Source organism: Eschrichtius robustus, chromosome 6 (genome assembly GCF_028021215.1).
Source record: "Eschrichtius robustus isolate mEscRob2 chromosome 6, mEscRob2.pri, whole genome shotgun sequence".
Lineage (NCBI taxonomy): Eukaryota > Metazoa > Chordata > Mammalia > Artiodactyla > Eschrichtiidae > Eschrichtius > Eschrichtius robustus.
The window spans coordinates 77,218,451-77,244,477 of NC_090829.1; the positions used below are offsets into that span (position 1 = coordinate 77,218,451).

The window sequence follows — 26,027 nt, forward strand, 5'->3', positions numbered from 1 at the left end:
TAAATTACAAAATACTGCCTAGACCAAGCTGAGTTGTTAACCATGATACAAAACTTCGCTATCAGGCTCAAAGGGCTGAGTCCTGAATAATCCTGAGTCTTGGAGCATTCAAGTGGCTGGCAGCCCCAGTGCAACAAAGCAGTCCAAGCGCTGGTTGGTTCATTTATTTACTCAACAATTTAAAAATTCCAACTCTGTGCAAGGCATTATGCTGGGTATTAGGGATGCTACACTGAATAACTTTCCTGCTTTCATAGATATTAAATTCTACTTGGGAAGATGGACATTAAATAGCTAATCACATAAGTGAAAAGTGATGCTGTAACAGCATAGTATAGGGGCACACGAACTAGGTTGCAGGAGTGGGGTGGAAGGAAAGGCTTTCTTGAGAAAGTAACCAGAGAGCAAACTCAGAAGCCTATGGCTTCAGTTACCACAGATGACTGAGAAATGTGTTTCTGTAGCCCAGATCTGTCCACCAAGCTCCAGACTCAAATAACCAGTAGCCTACTTGATATTATTACTTGTATGACTCCAAGGCACTTCTAATCTACATGCCCCAAAATGAGAGTTCCTAGTTTGTAATTTTTTTCATAATAAAATGTTGGGGGGAAATGAGTTCATAAACTTCCCTCCTAAGTATCATCTCTCCCACTACCCATCCAGATGCAAAACCTAGAAACCAAGGCCAATGTAAACACCTCCCCTTTGCCTTACTTCCCAAATTTATCACTAAGTCCTGTTCATTTTACCTCCTATGCTTCTCTCACATCTGTTCTCTCACATCTTCCTACACACCACCCTCTATTCTAGCAACTAACGTATTTCCTCTGGACAATATGGTGGCTTTTTATGAGTCTGATCATGGTAGGAAACAGAAAACACTCTCAGCTAGACTTCTAATGACAGAGTTGTGGATGAGGAAACCAACAAGGAGTGTTCAGACACCCAGAGAGTAGCAAAACATTATCATCCTGAAGGGACAAGGGGAGCAAATGTTTTATTGGAGCCTGGAGAGAACCGGAGCCCAGTGGCTTCTCTGAGTTGCAGTCTCAGAGAGCCAAGGCATCAGCCAGAATGGTGCTAAGAGGGGAGGAATTCTCCAATCTCTCTCCTCTTTCCCTCCTATCTTCTGCCAGGGGACTCCTATTGACTAAACAAGACCTAAAGCTGAAACGCAATTCTGAGTGATGCCATCCTTGCACACAGTTTGTGGGAGCCAGGGTGGGCAAAAATCTCCCAGTCCTCCAAATACTGCATATCTGTGCTCCGATCACTGATTGATGTTTCTGATCACAGAGATGCAGACAAAGAGGTAGGTGGCCACTGTTGTTGCACATCCCTCCATTGTTGTAAGCCCCTCCCCCTCTGGTTGAAGTGACTCATGGGATTTAAAGGGCTGGCACCCTTTCTTCCTCCTCTCATTTTTCTCTTTTTCCTCTTTTGAGAGTCAGACATTAAAGACTGGGATATTCAAAAGCAACTATTGTTGCTATACAGGGAAAATTAGAACGTGACCATGCATGCCCAGGGAAAATCTTAAAGATTCAACACACACACAAAAACTGTTAGAACTAATAAATGAATTCAACAAAGTAGCAGGATACAAAGTCAACACATAAAAATTAGTAACATTCCTGTACAACTAACAATGAACAATCTGAAAAGAAAATTAAGAAATTTCCATGTATGTACAATAAGGAAATTTCCACTATGTATAATATTATACATATTATAATTCCATGTATAATAGCCTTAAAAAGAATAAAATACTTGGGAATTAACTTAACCAAGGAAGCAAAAGACTTGTACAATGAAAACTTCAAAACAATGATGAAGGAAATTGACATAAATAAATGCAGCACATCCCATGTTCATGGACTGAAAAATATTTTAAGATGTCACTATTACTCAAAGTAATTCACAATTCCAATCCCTATCACAACCCCAGTGCCAGAGATGGAAAAACTCATCCTGAAATTCATATGGAACCTCAAGGTACCCTGAATAGCCAAAACAATCTTGAAAGAGAAGAGCAAAGTTGGAGGAGTTACATTTCCTGATTTCAAACTTACCACAAGGCTACCATAATAAAAACAGTTTGGTACTGGCATAAAGGCAGATAAATAAACCAACGGAATAGATAGAGAGCCCAGAAATAAACCCTTACATACATGGCCAAATAATTTTTGAAGGGTGCCAGGACCATTCAATGGGGAAAGGACAGTCTTTTCAACAAATGTTGCTGGGAAAACTGGATATCCACATGCAAAAGAATGAAGTTGGACCCTTACCTAACATCATATATGAGAATTAACTAAAAATGGATCAAAGATCTAAATGTAAGACTTAGAAGTATAGAAATCTTAGAAGAAAACATAGGACAAATCTTCATGACATTAGATATGCCAATAATTTCTTCGATGTGACACCAAAGACATAGGTAACAAAAGAAAAAAAGGGACAAATTGGAAACTTCATGAAAATAAAAAAACTTCATTTTTCAAAAGACAATATCAACAGAGTAAAAAGGCAACTCACAGAATGGGAGAAAATATTTGCAAATCATATATATGGCAACAGATTAATACCCAGATATGTAGAGAACTCCTAAAAATCAACAACAAAAATACAAACAACCCAATTTTTAAAAGGGCAAAGGATTTGAATAGACATTTCTCCAAAGAAGATATGGAAATGGCCAATAAGGACATGAAAAGACGCTCGACATCACTAATCATTAGGGAAATGCAAATCAAAATTACAATGAGATACCACCTCACACCAGTTAGGATGGCTACTATTAAAGAAACAAAAAAATAGGGCTTCCCTGGTGGTGCAGTGGTTAAGAATCCACCTGCCAATGCAGGGGACACAGGTTCGAGCCCTGGTCCAGGAAGATCCCACATGCCGTGGCACAACTAAGCCCGTGCGCCACAACTACTGAGCCTGCGCTCTAGAGCCCGCGTGCCACAACTACTGAGCCTGTGTGCCACAACTACTGAAGCCCACGTGCCTAGAGCCCGTGCTCCACAACAAGAGAAGCCACTGCAATGAGAAGCCCGCGCACCGCAACGAAGAGTAGCCCCCGCTTGCCGCAACTAGAGAAAGCCCGTGCACAGCAACAAAGACCCAATGCAGCCAAAAATAAATAAATAAAATAAATAAATTTAAAAAACAAAAAAATAAAAAACAGAAAATAAGTGTTGGTGAGGATGTGGAGAAATTGGAACCCTTGTGCACTGTTGTGAAGTAAATCAGAAAGAGAAAAGCAAATACTGTATGCTAACGCATATATATGGAATCTAATAAAAATAAAATGGCACTGATGAACCTAGTGGCAGGGCAGGAATAAAGACGTAGACATAGAGAATGGACTTGAGGACACGGTGGGGGTGGGGGTGGGGCGCGCCGGGGGGGAAGCTGGGGCGAAGTGAGAGTGGCATGGACATATATACACTACCAAATGTAAAATAGTTACAGCTAGTGGGAAGCAGCAGCATAGCACAGGGAGATCAGCTCGGTGCTTTGCGAGGACCTAGAGGGGAGGGATAGGGAGGGTGGGTGGGAGGCTCAAGAGGGAGGGGATATGGGGACACATGTATGCATATGGCTGATTCACTTTGTTGTACAACTGAAACTAACACAGTATTGTGAAGCAATTATACTCCAGTAAAGATCTATTTAAAAAAAGAAAATATCAAAAATCAAAGATGCATTTAATACACCTAACCTACTGAACATCATAGCTCAGCCTAGCCTACATTAAATATGCTCAGACACAGTACACTGTAGAGTATCCATCGTTTGCCCTCCTCACTGCGTGGCTGACCGGGAGCTGAGGCTCCTGCACTGCCCAGGATCATGAGAGGGTATTTTACCTCACATCGCTAGCCTGGGAAAAGATCAAAATCCAAAATTCAAAGTACAGTTTCTACTGAATGCATATTGCTTTCATATCATCATAAAGTCAAAAAATCCTTAGTCGGACCATCATAAGTGTGGACTGTCTGTACACAGTTGGAAAAAGTCTAGAAAGGAATGCACCAATGTTAAGAGTGGTGTTCCCTGGGTTGTGGGATCATGGGTGATTTTTATTTCTTATCTATAAGCATGTATTAATTAATACATGCTTTCTTAAAATAAGCATGTAGTAATTAAGAAAAATCAGAATAAGTTTTGACAAGTCAAGTCAACTAAGAAAAACATCTGAAATCTCAGATGAATATGTTAAACACTTATAGGAGAGGGATGAAGAAGGGAGAGGTTTTCACAATTTAATCTAATTCAAAGCTTAATTTATTAAATACCTAGTTTCCCCAAATCACTCAGTATGAGTGTGCAATATATTGGTGGACAGATTTCAGTTTCTGAGTTATTTTAATTCTAATTAAGACTTTCAAAACGTAGATTTTTTTTCTTTAAAAGAAATGAAATCAATTGGGTTTTTAATTTCTCCCCAACTTGATTTAAAACATTAGCCCAAAACTAAATGCCTTAAAAAAACAAAAAGACATTCACATTAAAATTCGTGCAGCATGTCAGTGGTAAGAATATTGTTATTCTTTATTAATAGTGATTACCTCCACTGAAGAGTAAACAACTATGCTTGGAAGTAAAACCAAAATCGCAACTAATGAGCGCCGTTCTGAGATCGAAGGCCACAAAATGAAAAATTTGAAACTGCCATCAGAATTACGCAGAGATAACGAGACCGAGGATTGATTTTTATTGATTATCAAGAACAAATACATTCAAAATGGTATACTAAACATCAACTAAAAATACAGTCAAAACCCAGAGCCAGAGGAATTCCTTCAGAAACCTGTTCGCCCTCTACCGCAGTCCCTTCCTCTGGTCCCGGCGGGTCCCCTTCGCCACTTCTCCCAGCTGATGCAGGGCAGCGCTCCTCCATGGAAACCCTCGCTGCAGGGACGCAGGACGGAGAACTCAGGTCTCCCAAGTGATCCGAAATCCTGCTCCGCCCAGCGCTCCAGCTCCTCGCCCGGCCCTTCCCGGCGCGGCCTTGCCCCGGCCCCGCCCCCTCCCGGCCCCTCCCCGCCCCTCCCCGCCCCTCCTCGCGCCGCACCTGGCCACGCCCAGCTCGCCGGCGTTCTGTGGGCGTCTCTCACCCTCCGCTGGAGTGTGACGAGCAGGGGCCGGGAGGCACCTACTGCGCAAGCGCAGGGCGCCGGGCTGCGGGTAGGAGAGAAACTTTGGCTGCGCGCCGGAGACAATGAGGCGCGGCGTTCGGCGGGCTCTTTCCCGGAAGCGGAAGCTCGGGGGGCGGGCCAAGGGGGACGGGGAGTCTGCGGCGGTTAATTCCTTTTACAGTGCGGCTCTGCTTCACTCCATTTGGGCTTTTCTGAAGCTGCGAGAGATGGTCAGGTCCGGATCTCGACCGGGCCAGGTGAGGTCTGCGGACCTGATGAGTCCACTGTGAGGGTGGAGAGGGACGGAGGGAGTCCTCGGGCCGGGAGACGTGCAGAGCTCCCTGGGACAAAAAGTAAAAACCGAGACAGTGCTGCCGCACTAAAAATAAGTGCTGGGAGAGGAGACGAGGCGGGGGTGGGGTGGGGACCTAATCGTAACACCCTAACACAGCCGCTCTGCCCTTAGATGTATATTTTGTTGTAATCGTTGGGGTCCACCTGAGCGCTGGCTTTGGTGTGGGTCCCGGGTTCGTGTGCAGCCTCCGCCGCCGGGTGGGTGATTTGACCTCTCGGAGCCTCAGGACGTTGTTGCATCAACTACAGGTTCTCGGCTTTTCCAACAAGTGCCGCTACTAGCTGGATCTTCCGTCACAGTTGCTGGTATTTTACTCCTAGTTAAAAAAAAACGACACAACTCTCCCAGTTAGTGTCCCTGCATTTAGCCTTACCCCTCCTCAAATGCACGCCCCTCATCGATTCTCTTTTCTGCTTAGAATCCAGCTCTGGAACACTTCTTTCTGTTTTTTTTCCAAGATAAAATCTCAGTTCTTTGGCCCGTCCACACAGCCATTTTTCGATCGGGCCCGTGCATTCCTTACCAGCCTCCACCCCTCCAGTAATACCCAGAGCTCTTCACCTGTGTGTTCTCCAGTGCCCTGGGCGCCAGTGTTCTCTCAGGCCTCTGTGCCTTTGCTCTTTGTTCTGCCTGGAATGCCCTTGTCTGCCTGAAATCTCCACTTTCCGTCTCTTGTCCCTCAGCTCAAGGACCGCTTACAGAAGTCTTGTCTAACACTCACATTTCCATCGTTTGGGTGCCCCTCAGCGCCCCTTTTGTGCCCTTGCTAAGCCTTATCAAGCCATTTTTCAGCCTAGAGACATTGCTCGTCTTCCTCCGCTACTAAACAGTTTATCTCTGTATTTTCAGGTAATCAGTCAACCAATAGGAATCAGTCAGTCCTCACTCAGACCCTCTACTTAGAGTGCTCTTACTCCTCAAGTATATCCACACACGCACCCCTTTGTTGGGTCTTCCTTCATTTATCAACTCACTGTTAATGCTGTCTTCCCCATTAACGTGAATTTTACGTTTTTTTCCAAACCTGGCTCCAGATTTTCTTCATGAGTACTTCCGGAGCAGCCCCACCCTTATAGATCTTTCTTTTATACTGAATGAGCGCAGAATACGTGCAGTCAGCGAGGGGGAAAAACATGGTTTTTGTAGTCACAGTCACCTTCAGATTCAAATTCCAATTCTGCCACTACTGTCATAGTGATAGTAAGCAAAGTACTTTTTATTTCTCGGAGCCTCCTTTTTCTTATCTATAACATAGGTGTAAAATTCGGCCTCAAAGAATTGGGGAGATTAAATGAGAGAACCTGGTAAAACATCTGTTTCACACTTGGCATAAATTGTGCAACACAATTTAGCCCCCTTAAAAACAGTTTATTACCATCTCAATAATAATAGCAGCTAACATTTGGGTAGCACTACTACAGATATTACATATAATTTCTCATTTAATCTTCACAATAGTCTTAGGAAGTAGATAATACTCCTCATTTTATTGATAAGGAAATTGAGGGATGGAGACTTCAGATACCTTCCCTACAGTTACACAACTGGTTAGCAGTGGAGACAGGATTGAGACCCACATAGCTGGTGGCAGAGTCCATTCTTTTAAACATTACTCTTTTAAACATCTCTTAGTTAGATATATGACTTTGAACAAGCCACCTTTCTGAAATTTAGGTTCCCATCTCACAGAAGTAATAACAACTCACAGGGTGTGGATTAAGTGGAAATGTAAGGCTTTAGTACACTAAATTATTCCACAAATATAATTTTATCTTGCACTTGGTTGGTAGGAGATATGACTCCTAAGAAATATTTACGATTTTCTCAAATAGCAAAGTAGAAAGTTTAATGATAATACTTAGCGGGAGTAAATGTGAGATAAAGCAAACTGATTCTGTCATGCATTGCCATTTGGGGCACTTGTTTTGGAAAGTGCTTTTGCAGTTTGTATCTAGGTCCTTTAAACAACTAATAACCTGTTATCAAATAATTAAGCTTTTAATCTTGAATGTGAAAGGCTATTTTCAGTATATGAAAACATTTATTTCCGGTTTGTTTTTTGACTGTGAAAAATATGACGCAAACCAAGGGCACATTATATTACTTCCACTCAAGGAAATACTATACAACCATTAAAAAATTTGAAGACTATGTTAATATGGAAAAAGACTTAAAAGTAAAAACACAAGACTCAAAATTGCAACTATCTAGTCATGATGACTAAATAAATAATCCATATGAAGCCCCAGTAGCAAATAGCACAGCTATTGCCTAGATCTTGGTTTTTAAATACTGTTGTCCACTAAAAGGAACCATGACTTTTGGGAGAAATGGTCAACTCTAGGGCTGAGACTTAGATATATAAAAATAAAATGGAAACAACAGAGTGAAAAGGCAACTTATGGAATGGGAGAAGAATTTGTAAACCATATGTCTGATAAGGGGTTCATAAACAAAATATATAAGGAACTCCTACAACTCAACAGCAAAAAACCAAATAACCTGATTGAAAAATGGGCAAAGGACTTGAGTAGGCATTTCTCCAAAGAAGACGTACAAATGGCCAACAGGTATATGAAAAGATGGTCAACATCACTAATCAAGGAAATGCAAATCAAAACCACAATGAGATATCACCTCACACCTGTTAGGATAACTATTATTAAAAAAAGCACAAAACAACAACAGCAAAAAACAATCCAGAAAATAACAAGTGTTGGTGAGGATGTGGAGAAATTTGAATCTTTGTACACTTGTTGATGGGAACGTAAAAGGGTGCAGCTGCTATGAAAAACAATGTGAAGTTTCCTCAAAAATTAAAAATAGAACTATCATGTGATACAGTAGTCCCCCTTTGGATATTTATCCAAAAGAATTAAAAACAGGATCTTGAAGAGATATTTGCACTCCTGTGTTCATGTAACATTATTCACAATAGCCAAGATGTGGTAACAACCTAAATGTCCATTGATGGATTAGTGGATACACAATGGCATGTTATTCAGCCTTAAAAAAAGAAAGGAAATCCTGCTATATGCAACATGAATGAACCTTGAGGATACTATGCTAAGTGAAATAAGCCAGTCACAGGGCAAATATTGCATCATTCCACTTATATAAGGTATCTAAAAATAGTCAAACTCATAGAAGCAGAGAGTAGCATGGTAGTTGCCAGGGGCTGGAGGGAGGAGGAAATGGAGGGTTGCTATTCAATGAGTATAAACTTTTAATTATGCACGATGAGTAAGTTCTAGAGATCTGCTATAATCATCATACTATAGTTAACAATACTATGTTGTGCACTTAAAAGTTTGGTAAGAGGGTAGATTTCATGTTACCACAATGAAAAAAAAAAAACCTGGAGCAGGTTATTGTAAGCAATAGCTCAAAAAATAATGGGGACATGTTAAAAAGATACAGGAGCCGGTTTGAAAACACTCCTACTGACAGAATCTGGGACAATTTGAGCGTTAGTATAAATAATGATGATAATGCATCATAACCCGTTAAGTAAAATAGGAATCAGTAAGTCCATACTAACAAATGAAGAAGTACTTCACTAAGGTTGAATGCCAACTAATAAATGTAGAAGGAATGATGTAAGTTAGAAAAATCACCATTTGACAAATGATTAAGGCAAGAATCCTCAATGGATGCTACTGGATGAAAGTTTGATTAATAGGATGTCTGTGTAATTTCAAAGTATCTCCCCAGAAAATGCTTAATATTTACAAAGGTAAAAACAGTAACCTTGTAGTGAAAACTCTGATAGGCACCATCTTTAATCAAACTTAACATCACCAGTAATGGGACAAACTGACCTCATATGCTGCTCGTATTGTATTGAGAAGGATACAACATCCCTTTTGTGGTATTCCTGCCAAAAAAGCACAACCTGAAACTAATCATGGGAAAGCAGACAAGTCTAAATGTCCAGAGGGACATTCTACCAAAGTAACTGCTCATACTCTTTAAATATGTCAAGGCTGTAAAAGACAATGAATGACAACCCGAGGATCTGTTCCAGATTAAAGGAGGCTAAAGAGGACAACTTAAAATACAACATATGATCCTCGATTTGATGGGGGCCAGAATTTTTTTTCTATAAAGTACAGTGTTGGGATAATTGGCAAGATGTGAATAAGATCTGTAGATTAGATTATAGTATGGTTTCAGTGTTAATTCCCTGATTTTGATAGTTATACTTTGGTTATATGAGAGAGTGACCTTGTCCTTAGGAAATATTTAGGAATAAATATTTTTTTATAAATTTATTTTATTTATTTATGTTTGGCTGCGTTGGGTCTTTGTTGCTGCGCACGGGCTTTCTCTAGTTGCAGCGAGCAGGGGCTACTCTTCACTGCAGCACGCGGGCTTCTCATTGTGGTGACTTCTCTTGTTGTGGAGCACGGGCTCTAGGCACGTGGGCTTCAGTAGTTGTGGCACAAGGGCTTAGTTGCTCCCCGGCATGTGGGATCCTCCCGGACCAGGGATCGAACCCGTGTCCCCTGCATTGGCAGGCGGCTTCCCAACCACTGCTCCACCAGGGAAGTCCCAGGAATAAATATTTAAATATAAAGTGGTATCGTGTCTGTAACTTAATCTGAAATGGTTCAGACAAAAAGTAATTATATACATTTTTTTTGAGAGAGAACATGGCAGATGTAGTAAAATGTCAACAGTTGGGGAATCTTGGTGACATGTATACAATTATTTGTACTATTATTTCAAAATAAAGAGTACAAAATAAATTTGAAGGAAATGTGCCAGTATGATACTGTTACAGGGTGCTTTATTTTGGTTAATTTTCTTTACCTGGTTTTCTGTAATATAACTTAATGTGTGTGCTTTTTGGAGAAATGCTGTATATAATCTTATAATTATGCCATTATGCCATTATTTAGCTCAGATAGTATACTAATTTTAATTTTGAAAGATAATTATTGCGGTAGTTGTTTTTAGACCTAGCAGCACAATGGTTTGGCTTTTTATTGTGGTCCTGGCCAGGACACCGACATAGATATTGTGAAAGGAAAGACCCTGAGGGGGTCATGCAGGGGCCAGTGGAGTTATGTTACATGGGATCTTACTTCCGCCAATGTTGGTTCTCACTGCTGGCTTTATGACTCCATCATATTCTAAGTTATCTTAAGGAGAAGTAAAACTTTTTATCAACCCAATTTAAAAAAATGTATTCTCAGTAGCATTCTTAGAAGGAGAGTGTACATATTCAAGCAAATAATAGAATATTGTATAACTCCAGAAAGTTTAATAGTTAGTGCTCAAAGCTGTCTTGGGATGAAATATGTAAACATGTCAAGAAAAATCCTAAGTGTAACTGCCAACAGTGACTACACCTGAAGGCTAAAATGAGGGACTGAGTAGGGAATTTAATTGTGTCTTTTAAAAGTTATATTTTGAATAGAGATTATATTTATATGATATAAAGTTTTTAAGATATAAAAAGGTATACCATGGAAAGTTTCCCTTCTTGCTCTGTCTCCCAGATTCTGTTTCCCTCCCCGGAGGCAACTACAATTAACTGTTTCTTTTGTAACTCTCAAGGTATTGGATGCATGTAGAAGCAAATTTTTTTCTTTATTCTACACAAAAGGTAGCCCACCTAAGGTTTTTTTTTTTTTTTTAATAAATTTATTTATTTATTTATTTTTGGCTGTGTTGGGTCTTCGTTTCTGTGCGAGGGCTTTCTCTAGTTGCAGTGAGCGGGGGCCACTCTTCATCGCGGTGCGCGGGCCTCTCACTGTTGCGGCCTCTCTTGTTGCGGAGCACAGGCTCCAGACGCGCAGGCTCAGTAGTTGTGGCTCACGGGCCTAGTTGCTCCGCGGCATGTGGGATCTTCCCAGACCAGGGCTCGAACCCGTGTCCCCTGCATTGGCAGGCAGATTCTCAACCACTGCGCCACCAGGGAAGCCCACCTAAGGTATTTTTTAAATCAAAAATTTAAAAAACAACATATGAGTTTAAAAAGAAAGATTGAGAGAATGAGATATAGATAAAGAGGAATGGTAGAGTTTTCATGTGCTAGTCTTGTCAGGCATTCTAAAGAACGTGGATAAATAGAATCAGAGTTATTGACTCTGCCCTGTATCTTGAATTAACTTGTATGTTTTGAAGAACTGGAGAATGTAGAACATGTTCAGTGGTTGAGTGTAGTCCAAACTTACTATAATAGATACTTCTGATTAAAATAATATCTCACCTTCTTTTTCAGCTTAAATAGACTTAAGACACAAATGTATGTGTTGCTTGCTTGACATTCTATATAGAACAAATAATTTATTTATAAGAGTTCAATTGTAATTGTGGGTTTTATTAAAAATTAATAGCACGGTACATATATAAAATGGAGTATTATTCAGCCTTAATAAGGAAATTTTGTACATGTTACAACATGAAGATATTGTGCTAAGCAAAATAAGCCAGTCACAAAAGGACAAATAGTGTATGATTACATTTATATGAACTTCCCAGAATAGCCAATTAATAGCAACAGAAAATAGAAGGGTGGTTGCCAGGAGCTTAGGGGAGGAGGGGATGAGACATTAATGATTAATGGGTACAGAATTTCAGTTTGGGAAGATGAAAAAGTTGAGATGGATGGTGGTGATGGTTGCTCAGCAATGTGAATGTACTTAATGCCACAGAACTGTATACTTTAAAATGGCTAAATGGTACATTTTATTTTATGTATGTTTTACCACAGTAAAAAAGGGAACGGAAACAATGAATAACATTTCAGGTTTTGTCCAAACAGCATACTGAGAATGTAATAGAAAAAATATTTGTATATATACTACAATATAATGCATTATGTCATAGGTATTATCTTCAGAAAAACACACTGGACCTGCTAAATTAACAAATGGAAAGAAAGGGTAAGTACGTAAAGAAGTTTACAACTTCAGGAAATCTCAAGAGATTTTCAAGTGTTTGGGCTAGACTAAATTTTTCCTACCCCATAGAACTAGATGGGTCTCTACCTTCACAAGAGTCTGGGGAGGAACCTTTCATATCTTACCCATGTTGATCATTTTAGTCTTTACAATCTTCATAAAGTCCTGCATAAATCCGTCTTTTACATGGTTGGACAAACTTTCTTATCCAACCTTCGCTGGAAAGAGAATGTCTATTTATAATATATTTTGGGAAAAAAACTTTTTGTGTCATATGTAAAGATATTAACAAACTTGTTTTCTAGGACCCATTTGAGAAAGATATCCCGTTTTAATGCAGATTCTGGCTATCCCACTCATTCTGATTCAGAAAGTCAGGTAAGATTAAACTGAATAGATACAATATATGCTATTTTAATTAGTTTTCAGGTAAAAGCTAAGAAGTGGGAATAAAAATTCAAAGGTAAAGTATTAATTGCTCTAATGAAGAATGAAGACTTTTTGCTTTAAAACAAGTCTTCTACCAATAATAAATTGCTTCTAAATAAGGAAATTTTTAAATTACAGAATTTTTTTTTCCTGCATTAAAGTTTTGTGTACAAATTTCTAAATGACTTTCTCCTTGCAGACTGAAACTGTACAAGGGCTTGATGGTTGTGCTTCTTTGCTGCGGGACATTTTGAGAAATGAAGATTCAGGTTTTATTTTTTAAATGCTTCTTTGCTGATCACCTTTTCTCAATTAAGTAGGTCTCTTAATGCTAATGAATTTTTGTTTTAATTATTAGTAGGTTCAGAAATAGCATATTCAGAAAATAGATATAACCCCAGACCTGTAGAAAGCAAACGATATGGATCTAAAAAGAAAGGACATGAAAAACGTACTGTACCTCCGGTAGTCTGGAAGGAAATTTGTAAGTATTTTTTTCTCTTATTTATTTAAATATAATACTTAATTCCGGGGGTTTTGATTAATTATTGGGATTATGGAGTTGGATTCATTTTAATAACATTGGTTATTCAGGTGTGTGTGTGTGTGTGTGCTTGTGCTTTTTTTTTCCTCTATTCAGCTTCTAATCACTGAGTAGTTACTTTCCCAAGAAGAAAAGTAGAAAAAAAAGTGGCTAGGTTTGTAGGAGAAAAGGTTCAAACTCATTTTGACATTTGGGAGGTATATAGAGTTATCTTTGTTCTCCCTGCCCCTTGTTTTCATAGATATTCACAAATTGGTTGGGTTTCATGTGTATATTTATTGTTTTAAAAATACTTTATGTATATATATATATTTTAAGTAGGTTCAATAGCTCAATTTTTGAGCTGCACTGTTAGAAGACATGGTAATAGGAAGGTAAAATTCCAAGTTGGATAAGATATGTAAGGAAAGAAGGCCTGCCACTGATTGATGGTGACTGTGGCCAAGGATGTTTTATACCCTCACAGTTAATCTTGCTGACTTAATTAAGTGTAATAATTCAGCAAGCAGTTTAGAATAATCAAGTTTTGATTATGTTGTTCCATAGAGGCCTATAGAGCAAGATAGCCCAAAATGGAGATGAAAAAGTCCACAATGGGGCTTCCATGGTGGCGCAGTGGTTAAGGGTTCAATCCCTGGTCCAGGAAGATCCCACATGCCATGGAGCAACTAGGCCTGTGTGCCACAACTACTGAGCCTGTGCTTTAGAGCCTGCGAGCCACAACTACTGAAGCCCGTGTGCCTAGAGCCCGTGCTCCAAAACAAGAGAAGCCACCACAACGAGAAGCCCGTGCACCGCAACTAAGAGTAACCCTCACTCATCGCAACTAGAGAAAGCCCGCATGCAGCAACGAAGACCCAACACAGCCAAAAATAAATAAATAAAATAAATAAATTTATTTAAAAAGAAAAAATAAAAGTCCACAATGGGAATTCAGATGGTCAAGAATGGAACCAGCTAGTTCCACAGTTCAGGTGGGCCAAAAATGTTAACACAACAGTGCACGCTTAGATTTAGCTTAGGCAACGAGTGAAGTCTAGAAAATTATCTACAGCAATAGCCCTGGGTATTAAGAGATCAGGATCCAGGCAAGAGGCTGAGAAAATGAGGGCAGAACATTCATAGGACTAGAGGTTGATGTTGCAGGTGGTCCTGAGTCAGAGAACTAAGGCAGAGAAAACAACTTACTAACCTATCTTGGAGGCCAGTCGCATTTAGCCTCGTATTGTCTTGACCTGCTCTGCTCAAGATGGCAGTCTGTAGCCAAATGTGGCCATTGAACATTCCAAGTATGGCTAGTACAACCAAGGAGCTGAATTGTAAATGTTATTTAATTTTAATTAAATTTAATTTTAATTTGAAAACTGGTACTTGATCCAGTTATTAGAAAACTTTTAAGTATGTTTGGAATAACTTGGGTACATGAATCTACTTTTTTCAACTGTAAATTTTATTAAATCTAATACAGATCAAGGATTTCTGATGAAAATTTACCATCCAGATTGAGATGTACTTTATAGTAAAATACACAGTATGCTTAGAATATTTAATGCAAAAAATAAAATATCTTAATGTTTAATGTTAATTACATATTGAAATGTTAATATTTTGGCTATATTGATTTGAATAAAACATGAAAATTAATTTTACCCATTTTTAATTTTTTTAATATTGCTGCTGGAAAATTTAAAATTGCATATATGGTTTACATTATATTTCAATTGGACAATATTGGTCTAAACCAGGGTCAGCATACTACAGCCAGTTTTGCTTTATAAATAATGTTTAGTCATTTATTTTGTAAATAAAGTTTTATCAGAGCACAGCCATACTAATTCATTTGTGTATTTTCTTCTTTTTTTTAAAGTATTTATTTATTATTATTATTATTTTTTGGCTGCATTGCGTCTTAGTTGCGGCACACTGGGTCTTCATTGAGACACGTGAGATCTTTTGTTGCGACCCGCGGGTTCTTCATTGTGGTGCGCAGGCTTCTCTCTGGTTGTGGTGTGCGGGTTTTCTCTCTCTAGTTGTGGCGCGCGGGCTCTGTAGTTTGCAGCACGTGGGCTCTCTCCTTGAGGTGCTCAAGCTCAGCAGTTGTGGCGCGCAGGTTCAGTTGCCCGGCAGCATGTGGGATCTTAGTTCCCCGACCAGGGATCGAACCCGCATCACCTGCATTGGAAGGCGGATTCTTTACCATGGACCACCAGGGAAGTCCCTCATTTATGTATTTTCTATGGCTACTTTTGTGCTGCAGTGGCAGAGTTGAGTAGTTGTGACAGAGACAGTCGGCCCTGCTAAGCGTAATATGTTTATTCTCTAGCCTTTTAAGAAAACGTGTGCTAACCCCTGGTCTAGCTCTTAAAGTAGAAGCCTATTTTTGGGGCCCAGTGGACAAAGAAAGGAGTGGTAGCGCCATCTACCTATTCCTCCAGTCTCCTACTTTTTTCTCAAGGCAGGTTATTTTTTGTCCAGGGCACCCTTCCTCAGGGAACTCTCATTCAGAATGTACATGGCTGGCAATGGTGCCGTGGTAGCAACTTGTTGGATCCCAGCTTAACTGTTACCAGAGTTCCAACAGAAAATAGATGGCTACACTCAAATTAAGATAATTCTAAGATGGTTTATTTACAAAGAAACTCATTACAAAGGTGTGACAGAGTATACGGAAACCACAGGGATTGTGCTAGCCCAGTGCTAGCAGCAGGAACAGAGCTTTTATTATCCTTAGGCCTTAAGGAGTGAGGTGAGGAAGAGGGTACTGGGACTCAAGAGATACTGTTGGGTAGAGTAGGCTGCCTTGAGAAGAGCAGTGACAAAGCCAGCCCAAGGTGGCCTCATAGAGAGGGAGTTGGGAATAAATACTTTGAATTCATGCTTCTTCCTTTGCTTGATAATGCTGAGACTCCCATTGGATTGGACCCAACTGGAACCCTGTTGTATATCTGGTCTGGGATTTGATTTTCATTCTTACAACTAATAATTCAGCCTTACTGTGTCATGCATGTTGACAGGAGACACGAGACTGGGTCAGAGACAAAGGACGTTATTACGCATGCACATCAGCATATTTGTGTTGGTTCTCCCTCGCTGCCATTTCCCACTGGGATGATGGGATGGACCCAGGTGGATGCTGCACATGCTGTAGGTTTAAGCTTCAGCTGAAGACCGCTGAGCTTGGGGAATCCACTGATTTTGTAGTAAGCAGCAAGCAAGCCTGTACTTGTCTCAGGGGGAAACATTACCTTATCCCTCAAAGTTGCTCAGTACAAACACAACCCTGAGAAATGGTCCAGGTAAAGAGCTTGGGTCAAGGCCTTACTTTTTTGGTAGACCCAGCAAGACATGTAGGAGCAGAAGAGACCTATGAAGGAATGGCTCTTAACAATGTAATCCATACAGATTAGCATCCCAGAGAGAGCAGAGCAGGGTGGAGACGGGTAGAAAACGGGTTTGGGGAAGCAAATGAGAGAGATCTAGCATTCTGGGTCCCTGGTGTTAAATTCTTCTTTGGATTAGAGTCAGATCAGCAGTTCTGGCCTGTGATCAGGATATAATATTCTTATTGTCATTTCCCCTACACCTTCATCCTCAGAAGGAAGGACCTCTATCCCATAGGACAGTCTCCTTTAGGGTTGCAGTATTAGAAGTGGTTCTCATTGACTTACTCCTAAGGTTGACTCTTCAGAAGCAGAAACCTCTTTCCCTTTGCTTAAATTACTCTTTTTTAGTTTACCAAACTGTAGCACTGTCTAGAAAGGATCATCTTTTTTTTCTTTTTTGTGGTTAGCAGCTGTTAACCAGTACAAGGTTTTTGCTCTGTTGGCACAGTGCTCAAAATACACAAAAACCAAACTCAGCACTTGCTTTCTTTTCCATCTCTCCATAAGTGAGATAATCATAACTAGAACTTTAGGAATCTATTATAGCATGTTAACTGGTATCTATGTATCATTTTAACTTTGGCATACATTATCTTACTATTTCGTGTTAACTGTCTTCTGGGGCTTGGGCTCCTTATTTGCTTTCTGTCTGGTACCTGCCTGATCACAGAGTGTCTGTGGAGTCACGCTCACCCACCCCGTTGCATACTGGGAGGAAGGAGGCAGAAAGGCAGTTCCAGAAATGCGTTGAGAGCTTACTTGAGAGTGCTCCTGACACTCAAAGAAAAAAGACATGTTTTTAATAAGCAACTTTTTACATTTTGATAACTGTGTTGAATGCTGTGGGCACGTGACCCTACTTTCAGCATCATGTATATATTTCTGCCCTCACCTTGGGGAAATAAACTGCTGCAGGCAGAATATTTTGAGCTTTGATTGCCCGTATCAAGGCCAGGTGTTCTTTTACGTATTTCACATTATAATAGGCATCCAGCAGCTCTTATCCCCGGTAGATGTCTGTTCTGTATTTTGGTGGCAGGAATTATCTTACCTGTCACACAGTGCTTGTACATCCAAGCAGCAGTGCTGTACAGCAGCTAAAGTTCAAGGACAGAAAAAGTTGACTGAATAAATAGTTATCAACTGACACCAATTAGGCATTGCTGTCCTAAGCTGTTTGGTAAAATGTTTACGTAGGGTGCTTTGTTATAGTGAACAAGAGCAAGAAAATATACTTCATTTGTATTTGTGTAGTAACAGGCTTATTTTGTTGGTGGTGGTGTTTTGTTTTTTTTTAATTTTAAAATTGTGTATCCATTTATGGTTTTTAACTTGTCTTAGATAATTTGCTTTAAGATTTTGTCTCTTAAATACAGATATACAACATTCTCAGTAGAGTTTCACATAGAGTGAGTTAATAAAGGAGCAAAGTAAGTCATGTTAATTCTAAAGCTTTGAATTTTAAGAAGTGTTTGAGGTTTATTAATTTATGTTGGATGATGCCATCTGCTGGCAAAGGCCTAATATTGTAGCTCAGCTTTATCAGAGATTGTGAAAACCATCCCTTGAAAAGTGAATGAGTGCCAATGCTTGGGAACTATGAGTGTAAAATCTGAGAATTCCTCAAACCAGACAATTCTTATCTTATGGGACCAAAAGAAACCAAGGAGAAGAGAGACCTAGGAATCAGGAGGAAAGGCCAGGAGCAGAAGAGAGACCTAGGAATCAGGAGGAAAGGAAGAGCAATGTGCTGGATGGCCGTGGGCTGCCTGTGATCGCACCCTTCATCATTTTAGATTTCAAAGTTAAACTATTTTAGGAGGATACTTTTCCATGTGATTTATTATAAAATTGTATTTCCACTAAGAAATAATTTTTTTTTTTACAGAAATGTTTATTAACCAATTTGTTGTAGCTCATATATTCAGAGAGTGAAGAATAATTGTTACTGCATGTCACCTCAGAGGGGACATAGTTAGAGTATTTTATTGTTAGCAGTTGGGAAGATTTGTGAATGTGAAATATTTATTTGTCTGTATTAAGACTTTGTAGCCATTTGGTAATAGATATAACATTTATTGAGTTCTCACTATGTGCTAGACATTGATACTTTACATGTGCTATTTATTTACTTTTCACAACAATCTTATGAAATAGGTGATGCTCTTATCATCATTTTTCTGATGAGGAAGAGGAGGCCAAGAGAGGTTGAATAATTTGCCAGAAGTTATTCAGCTAGTAACTGTTAGAGCTCATATTCAGGCCAAGGAAATATGTTCACAGCAATAGATTATCTCAAAAGGAAGAGTATAGCCCAAGTCAAAATGGAAGCATCCAATATCTCCAACCATTTTCATAGTCAAATACTAATTTAGTAGTATTTTTCTCTCTTTATTGGTTATAATATTTCATCTGCCTTTAACTTTTTGCTTTTACTTGGAAGTTGTATACTTTTAGCAATGTTTTTATTTTCAATAAATTGTATATGTATTTGGGGAATTCCATACCATTTTAAAAAATTTAACTGTTTTCACTTTTTAAATAATTAAGGAGTAACTTTCATAAAGCAAGTGCATAAATCTCAATAAATTTTTCATGTGGGGTACACCCATATAGTCACCACCCAGATGAAAATATAGAACATTTTCAGTACCCTACCAGGCTCCTACCCCTCAGTATTCTCACTACCACCTATCTCCTCATCCTTGAGTAACCACTTTTCTGACTTCTGTCTCCATTGGATAGTTCTATTATCTTTGAACTTCATGTAAATAAGGTTGTACACTATGTAGTCTTGTGTCTGACTCTCACACAACATCATATCTGTTAATTTCATATAGGTAGTTTGAGTATATCAGTAATTTGTTCTTTTCCATTGCTGTATAGTTTCAGATGACTATACCACAATTCGTCCATTTCTACTATTCATGGCTATTTGGGTGTTTTCAGTTTTTGGCTACTGCAAATAAAGCTGTTGTGAACAGTCTCATACACATCTTTTAGTACAGGGGTCCCCAACTCCCCCGCCCGCAGCCTGTTAGGAACCGGGCTGCACAGCAGAAGGTGAGCCACAGGCGAGCCAGCGAAGCTTCATCTGCCGCTCCCCATGGCTCCCCATTGCTTGCATTACAGCCTGAACCATCCCCCCCCCGCCCCCTGGTCCGTGGAAAAATTGTCTTCCACGAAACCGGTCCCTGGTGCCAAAAAGGGTGGGGACCTCTGTTTTAGTAGACATAAACACTCATTTCTGTTAGGTATATACCCAGAAGTGTAATTGCTATGTCATAGAATATATATTTAGCTTTGGTAAGCTTTTGCCAAAAGCTGTATATTTTTCTAAACTTACTTTGTACTCTGATAACCTATGATCTACCAAGAACACTCTCATTTCTATTAATAGTCTTTAAAAAAACATTTGGGAAGGGGATCTTATTAGACAAAGAAATAGATTTTGATAGTGATCTATAGAGTAGTGCTATGTAGAAAACTGTTGTTTTTCATGTATTAGTTTATTAATACCAGGTTTCTACTTTGTACTGCTTTGTACATAGATTAATACAAGACTCTGTGGGAGAAAGTAATGAAGTATAAGATACAGTCCTGCCTAAAGAAGCTTATAGTTTAGTCAGGTAGACAAGAGAATGAAAGATAAGCAATATAATACAATATGCAAGTGATATATGATTTGTATAGACAATATGTGCTCTGGGATGGTGAAGAGCAGTCACTAGACTAGAATGACTGGAGAAGGCTTCGTGGGAGAGAGGAGCCTTCAGATGAGCTTTGGTGAGTAGGTAGAATTGAATTGGAAAGAATGGTTCATCATGAGTAATGTTTTGGGAAAGTGAGAAAAGCTTGTTTTAGGTGTCTAAAATGGCCTGACTGGAATGAAAAATTTCTTAGTTGAGGGTGATGGGAAGATGGTTGGAAAAGTATGTCGTGGTTAAGCTTTGGAGACTTTAAATGTCAGGTTAAGGTCTTGTCTGAGAGCCCAATGTGTAGATTAAATCTACTTTTATTCTCACTCTAAAAGCTCTGATTTATTTATCATTATCATTATTATTATTATTATTGTCAAAGCATCAGATTTGTACAAGGTATCTGTCTTTCCTATTGCATTCCCCCTGTCAAGAGCATGAACTGGACAAGGAGCAAGGTGAAAGAGTTTTACTGGATTTTAGAGAGAAATAACCCCCCTAAGAGAGGTCTTTATAATTGGAGAGATTTTATTAGTAGTGTTTAATAAAGATTTTAAAGACATAGTGTAGATGATTTTTGACTGGAGAACCTAATTCATTACTTACTTTAAAAAAATCATTTGAGGTGATTTTCTTTAGGGGTGATAGCGGTGAGGCTGTTCTGTAAAGTATGTGATAAATTGAGCTACTTCTGAGAGTCCTTTTTTCCCTAATATCTTATGGTAAAGGTTTTTGAAGAATCGTATTTTAAGAACTTTTTTCCCTTCTTCCACATTAGTATCTTCAGACAATAAGAAACAGATTCCTAATGATGCTTCTGCTGGAAGTGAAAGAGACTCATCAGATATACCAGAAAATTGGTCACTACAAGATCATTATAGAATATATTCACCCATAATATACCAAGCCCTCTGTGAGCATGTGCAGACTCAAATGTCACTGATGAATAACTTGGCTGCAAAGAACAACCCTAAAGGAATTCCTACTGCACCTTGCCACACTGTGTCTGGTTCTGGTTAGTATGAATGACGTTTTAAAAAGCATGATTATAAGCTCTAATTAAGTTGCCTGGTATTTGTATAAGCAGTCTGAGATGTGAATGACTTTTTTTTCCCTTTTCCCTGTTAGAATCTCAGGCACCTCCATATTCTAATTATAGCTTATCCACCTCTACCCAAGTCCAGTTACTTCAGCAACCACCCTGCCCTCCAATGGTTCATTCTGTGAGTACAGTTTATATACTATATAAGTAGTAATTTGCTTTTAGAAATTGTCATCTTGAGAGAAAATTGAATTTGCTGATTGTATCTTAATGCCCTAGGATGTAAAGACCAATTATTTTTTCAAGTTATTTTTTATTAGAAAAGTTTTACCTGTTAATTAAGGACAATGGTGAAGGGGGAAAGGGAAAGAGATTACTAGAAAAAAGAAATCACCCATACCTACCACCCAGGCATAATTGCTGTTAACACGTTGATAGAGCATGTTCCAGTTATTTAATTCTCTGTGTAGGTTTTGTTTTCTGGTTTTAATTTGTTAAGTTAGGCGCGCGGGCTTCAGTAGTTGTGGCTCGTGGGCTCTAGAGCACAGGCTCAGTAGTTGTGGCCCACGGGCTTAGTTGCTCCACGGCATGTGGGATCTTCCCGGACCAGGGATCAAACCATGACCCCTTCACTGGCAGGCAGATTCTTAACCACTGCGCCACCAGGGAAGCCCTGAGGAAGTTTTTACCGCTATAACATTTCTCTAAATATATTTGTGCAAAAGCTTTTTCACCTTATTTTCTTACATTGTAATTTCCCAAAGTGGAATTTTGTTTTAGTCCCAAAGTAGACTAATTTTTGATGCCTTTAAACCATGTGTGATATTTGTAAACGATCTATTTTAGTCATGGCTTTATAATGTTCTCATATTGCAGAGTGAACTAATTAAGCTTTAAAAAGCTAGAATATTGTGCTGAGGGGAAATTCAGTTTATTTACTGGTAATCTATAACTCCATCCTGCAAATGTCATCTTCTAACATTTTTCGTTTGAGTTTATTATAGTTAATGCCTACAAGTCAGTGCTCACATTTTTGAAGCCTTAACTTGTTTTTTTCTTTCTTTAGGAAGTTCAGACTGATGGTGACAATCAGTTTGCATCACAGGGTAGAACAAGTCCTGTGAACTGTACTGATGATGTTCTAAGGAATTCCTTCAGTACTAGTCTTGGAGTTCCCTGTACCCTGCCCCAAACTGACAAACCAGCCACTCCAACATTGCAGCAACTGGGTCTTGCTAATGGAATTCTGCCACAACAAAGAGTTCCTAAGGAACCAGACCTACTAAAGGGTTTCCAAACATATACGAAACTGTTGCGTTCTCATCCAGACAGTCAGACTTGCTGCAGCCCCACCCTATTACAGCCAGATTTCTTGGCTACTAATGAAGAAAAATATATTAAAGAACAAATTGGAGAGGTCAGAAGTGAAAGAAAGGATTTAAACATACCTGTGCAAGATACAAGAATAAAGGATGTGCAGAATGCAAAAAATGTGAACCAGAGTGCTGAAAAAGTTAGAACTATCAAGTATTTGTTGGGAGAGCTCAAGGCCCTGGTAGCAGAACAAGGTAGATAAAGACTTTCTTTATAATTTTCTGTGGCACATCATTTATTTTATTTTTTTAATAATTTTAGCATTAATTAATTAATTTTTTAAAATTTATTATTATTTTTGGCTGCATTGGGTCTTTTGTTGCTGTGCATGGGCTTCCTCTAGTTGCTGCGAGCAGGGGCTACTCTTTGTTGCAGCACGTGGGCTTCTCACTGCGGTGGCTTCTCGTTGTGGAGCACGAGCTCTAGGCACACGGGCTTCAGTAGTTGTTGTGCGCATTCTCAGTAGTTGTGGCGCACATTCTCAGTAGTTGTGGCACGGGCCCTAGAGCGCAGGCTCGGTAGTTGTGGCACATGGGCTTAGTTGCTCCGCGGCATGTGGGATCTTCCTGGACCAGGAATCAAACCATGTCCCCTGCATTGGCAGGCAGATTCTTTTTTTTTTTTTTTTAAGGATATTTATTTTACTTTTTTTTTTTTAAAGGAATTCCTTTATTTTTATTTTTTATTTATTTATTTATTTATTTTTGGCTGTGTTGGGTCTTCGTTTCTGCGCGAGGGCTTTCCCTAGTTGCGGCATGCGGGGGCCGCTCTTCATCGCGGTGCGTGGGCCTCTCACTATCGCGGCCTCTCCTGTTGCGGAGCACAGGCTCCAGATGCGCAGGCTCAGTTATTATGGCTCACGGGCCCAGTTGCTCTGCGGCATGTGGGATCTTCCCAGACCAGGGCTCGAACCCGTGTCGCCTGCATTGGCAGGCAGATTCTCAACCACTGCGCCACCAGGGAAACCCACAGGCAGATTCTTAACCACTGCGCCACCAGGGAAGTCCCTGTGGCATGTCATTTAAATTCAGAATAACTGACATGGAGTTTGTGATATTTTCCATAGAAATATGTCTTGTGCTAATGAGGAAATGAATTTTGTCTGTTTTATTCTTATTTTTTAGGTTTTGCTCCCTCTTGTTTCCTGTGGATTTGAAATGTGCTAGGGAATATCAAACAGTCTGTTACTTGCAAGTGTGTATTTATTCTGCTTGATTCAAAGGACCTTGAAAAGATTCAGCCAATTATAGAGATAAACTTTAAGGGGTTAGAGGACCCTAAACATGATTAACTCCCTAGAATAGAATGATAATTTTTTCCTATTTTAAAAAGGTGCAGAAAATTTCCTCTCATCATTTCTTTAATAACCAACTGTTATAATGTTTAACAAATCTCACTTTGAGAAGGAACCTAAAACTTTTTATGCCCTTTTAAATTCACTCTTGGGATTTTTTTTTTTTTTTTTTTTTTTTTAAATTTTTATTTATTTATTTATTTATTTATGGCTTGTGTTGGGTCTTCGTTTCTGTGCGAGGGCTTTCTCTAGTTGCGGCAAGTGGGGGCCACTCTTCATCGCGGTGCGCAGGCCTCTCACTATCGCGGCCTCTCTTGTTGTGGAGCACAGGCTCCAGACGTGCAGGCTCAGTAATTGTGGCTCACGGGCCCAGTCGCTCCGCGGCATGTGGGATCTTCCCAGACCGGGGCTCGAACCCGTGTTCCCTGCATTGGCAGGCAGATTCTTAACCACTGCGCCACCAGGGAAGCCCGGGATTTTTTAATTAAATCAAGAAAAATGTCTTGGGTGGAGTTAAGAGACATTTGAGCCAGGTCATATTCATATGTTTTCATTATGGGTATATGTTCTAAATAATGGCTTTCATTTGGAGTGAGTTACAGATTTGTCATCTAGAAAACACAGTAATTAATTGTGGAAGCACTGATTGAATACCTAATATTTGCAGGCTGACAAAAAAAGTACCAAATCTTAAAATTTATCTAAAGGATTGTAGCACTGTTGATCCAGTGGTTTAATATATTAAAATCTCTTGTGTTTTTAGACTTTAAGTTTATTACTATTTTCTTTTTTTTTTTTTTAAATTTATTTCATTTATTTATTTTTGACTGCGTTGGGTCTTTGTTGCTGCACGCGGGCTTTCTCTAGTTGCAGCGAGCAGGGTCTACTCTTCGTGGTGGTGCGCGGGCTTCTCATTGCAGTGGCTTCTCTTGTTGCGGAACACGGGCTCTAGGCACGCGGGCTTCAGTAGTTGTGGCGCCCGGGCTCAGTAGTTGTGGCTTGTGGGCTCTAGAGCACAGGCTCAGTAGCTGTGGTGCATGGGCTTAGTTGCTCTGTGGCATGTGGGATCTTCCCGGACCAGGGCTTGAACCCGTGTCCCCTGCATTGGCAGGTGGATTCTTAACCACTGCACCACCAGAGAAGCCCCTCTGCTGCTGGTTTTGAAGATGGAGGATGGAGCCCCAAACCAAGGAATTCAGGCAGCTTCTAAAAGCTCCTTAACTGTGAATGCTAAGTCTCTCCAGTGCAAGCCAAGATCATGCTTAATATTGGCGCCTACATCACATCACACTGGCCACTCAGGTTGAGTTTATTAACTGCAACCCCAAGCTTTTCATATCATATTAAAGCAAGAGGCCTTATGAATTGTTCTTGTATCTTGTAGAATGTCTGCCATCTTGAGTCATGTAGCTTTGGGCTTGCACACTTGGTAGAGGGAAGGCAGGGCAGGAACGCGTGTCCTAAAGGAAGTCCTTGCAGAACAACTAGGAGTTAGTGCCCTTCAATCTCCAGGTTATTACTATTTTCTTAACCAAACACTTAATCATTGGTAACAATAATAATAGTAACAATATCATTTACTGAGCGCTTACCATGTGCCCAGCACTGTGCTAAGTGTTTTAGATGCATTATCTCGTTTAATCCTCACAGCAACCCTATGAGGTACTGTTATTGTCCCCATTTTACAGATGAGGAAACTGAGGCTTGCAGAACAGTATTTCATTTAATCCTCTCAGCAACCCCATGAGGTACTGTTGTTATCTCTGTTTAACTATGAAGAAACCTAGGCTTCAAGAGTTAAGTAATTTGACTACGGTACATTGCTAGAAAATGGTGGAGCC

The 26,027-nt window shown here is 39.6% G+C and overlaps 2 protein-coding genes across 4 annotated transcripts in view; both read left to right on the forward strand.

Moving 5' to 3' along the window:
- The first annotated feature begins 5,331 nt into the window (after positions 1–5,331).
- The window catches only part of CCDC14 (coiled-coil domain containing 14), a 46,170-nt gene continuing 25,474 nt past the window's right edge, over positions 5,332–26,027 (forward strand). The window contains exons 1-8 of one of the 3 annotated variants that reach the window (XM_068546613.1): positions 5,332–5,410; positions 12,349–12,404; positions 12,728–12,800; positions 13,051–13,120; positions 13,210–13,335; positions 21,255–21,491; positions 21,605–21,699; positions 22,585–23,086. In XM_068546613.1, coding sequence (XP_068402714.1) covers positions 5,381–5,410; positions 12,349–12,404; positions 12,728–12,800; positions 13,051–13,120; positions 13,210–13,335; positions 21,255–21,491; positions 21,605–21,699; positions 22,585–23,086 — 1,189 coding nt within the window. In that variant the 5' untranslated portion in view covers positions 5,332–5,380. Of the gene's footprint in view, positions 5,411–12,348; positions 12,405–12,727; positions 12,801–13,050; positions 13,121–13,209; positions 13,336–21,254; positions 21,492–21,604; positions 21,700–22,584; positions 23,087–25,297; positions 25,489–26,027 lie in introns of those variants that run through there. The other 2 variants (XM_068546614.1, XM_068546615.1) reach the window with 2 other exon arrangements.
- MYLK (myosin light chain kinase) overlaps positions 5,365–26,027 on the forward strand; it is a 342,321-nt gene continuing 321,658 nt past the window's right edge. Inside the window, exon 1 of the mRNA XM_068546603.1 lies at positions 5,365–5,410. Coding sequence (XP_068402704.1) covers positions 5,381–5,410 — 30 coding nt within the window. The 5' untranslated portion in view covers positions 5,365–5,380. The remainder of the gene's footprint in view (positions 5,411–26,027) is intronic.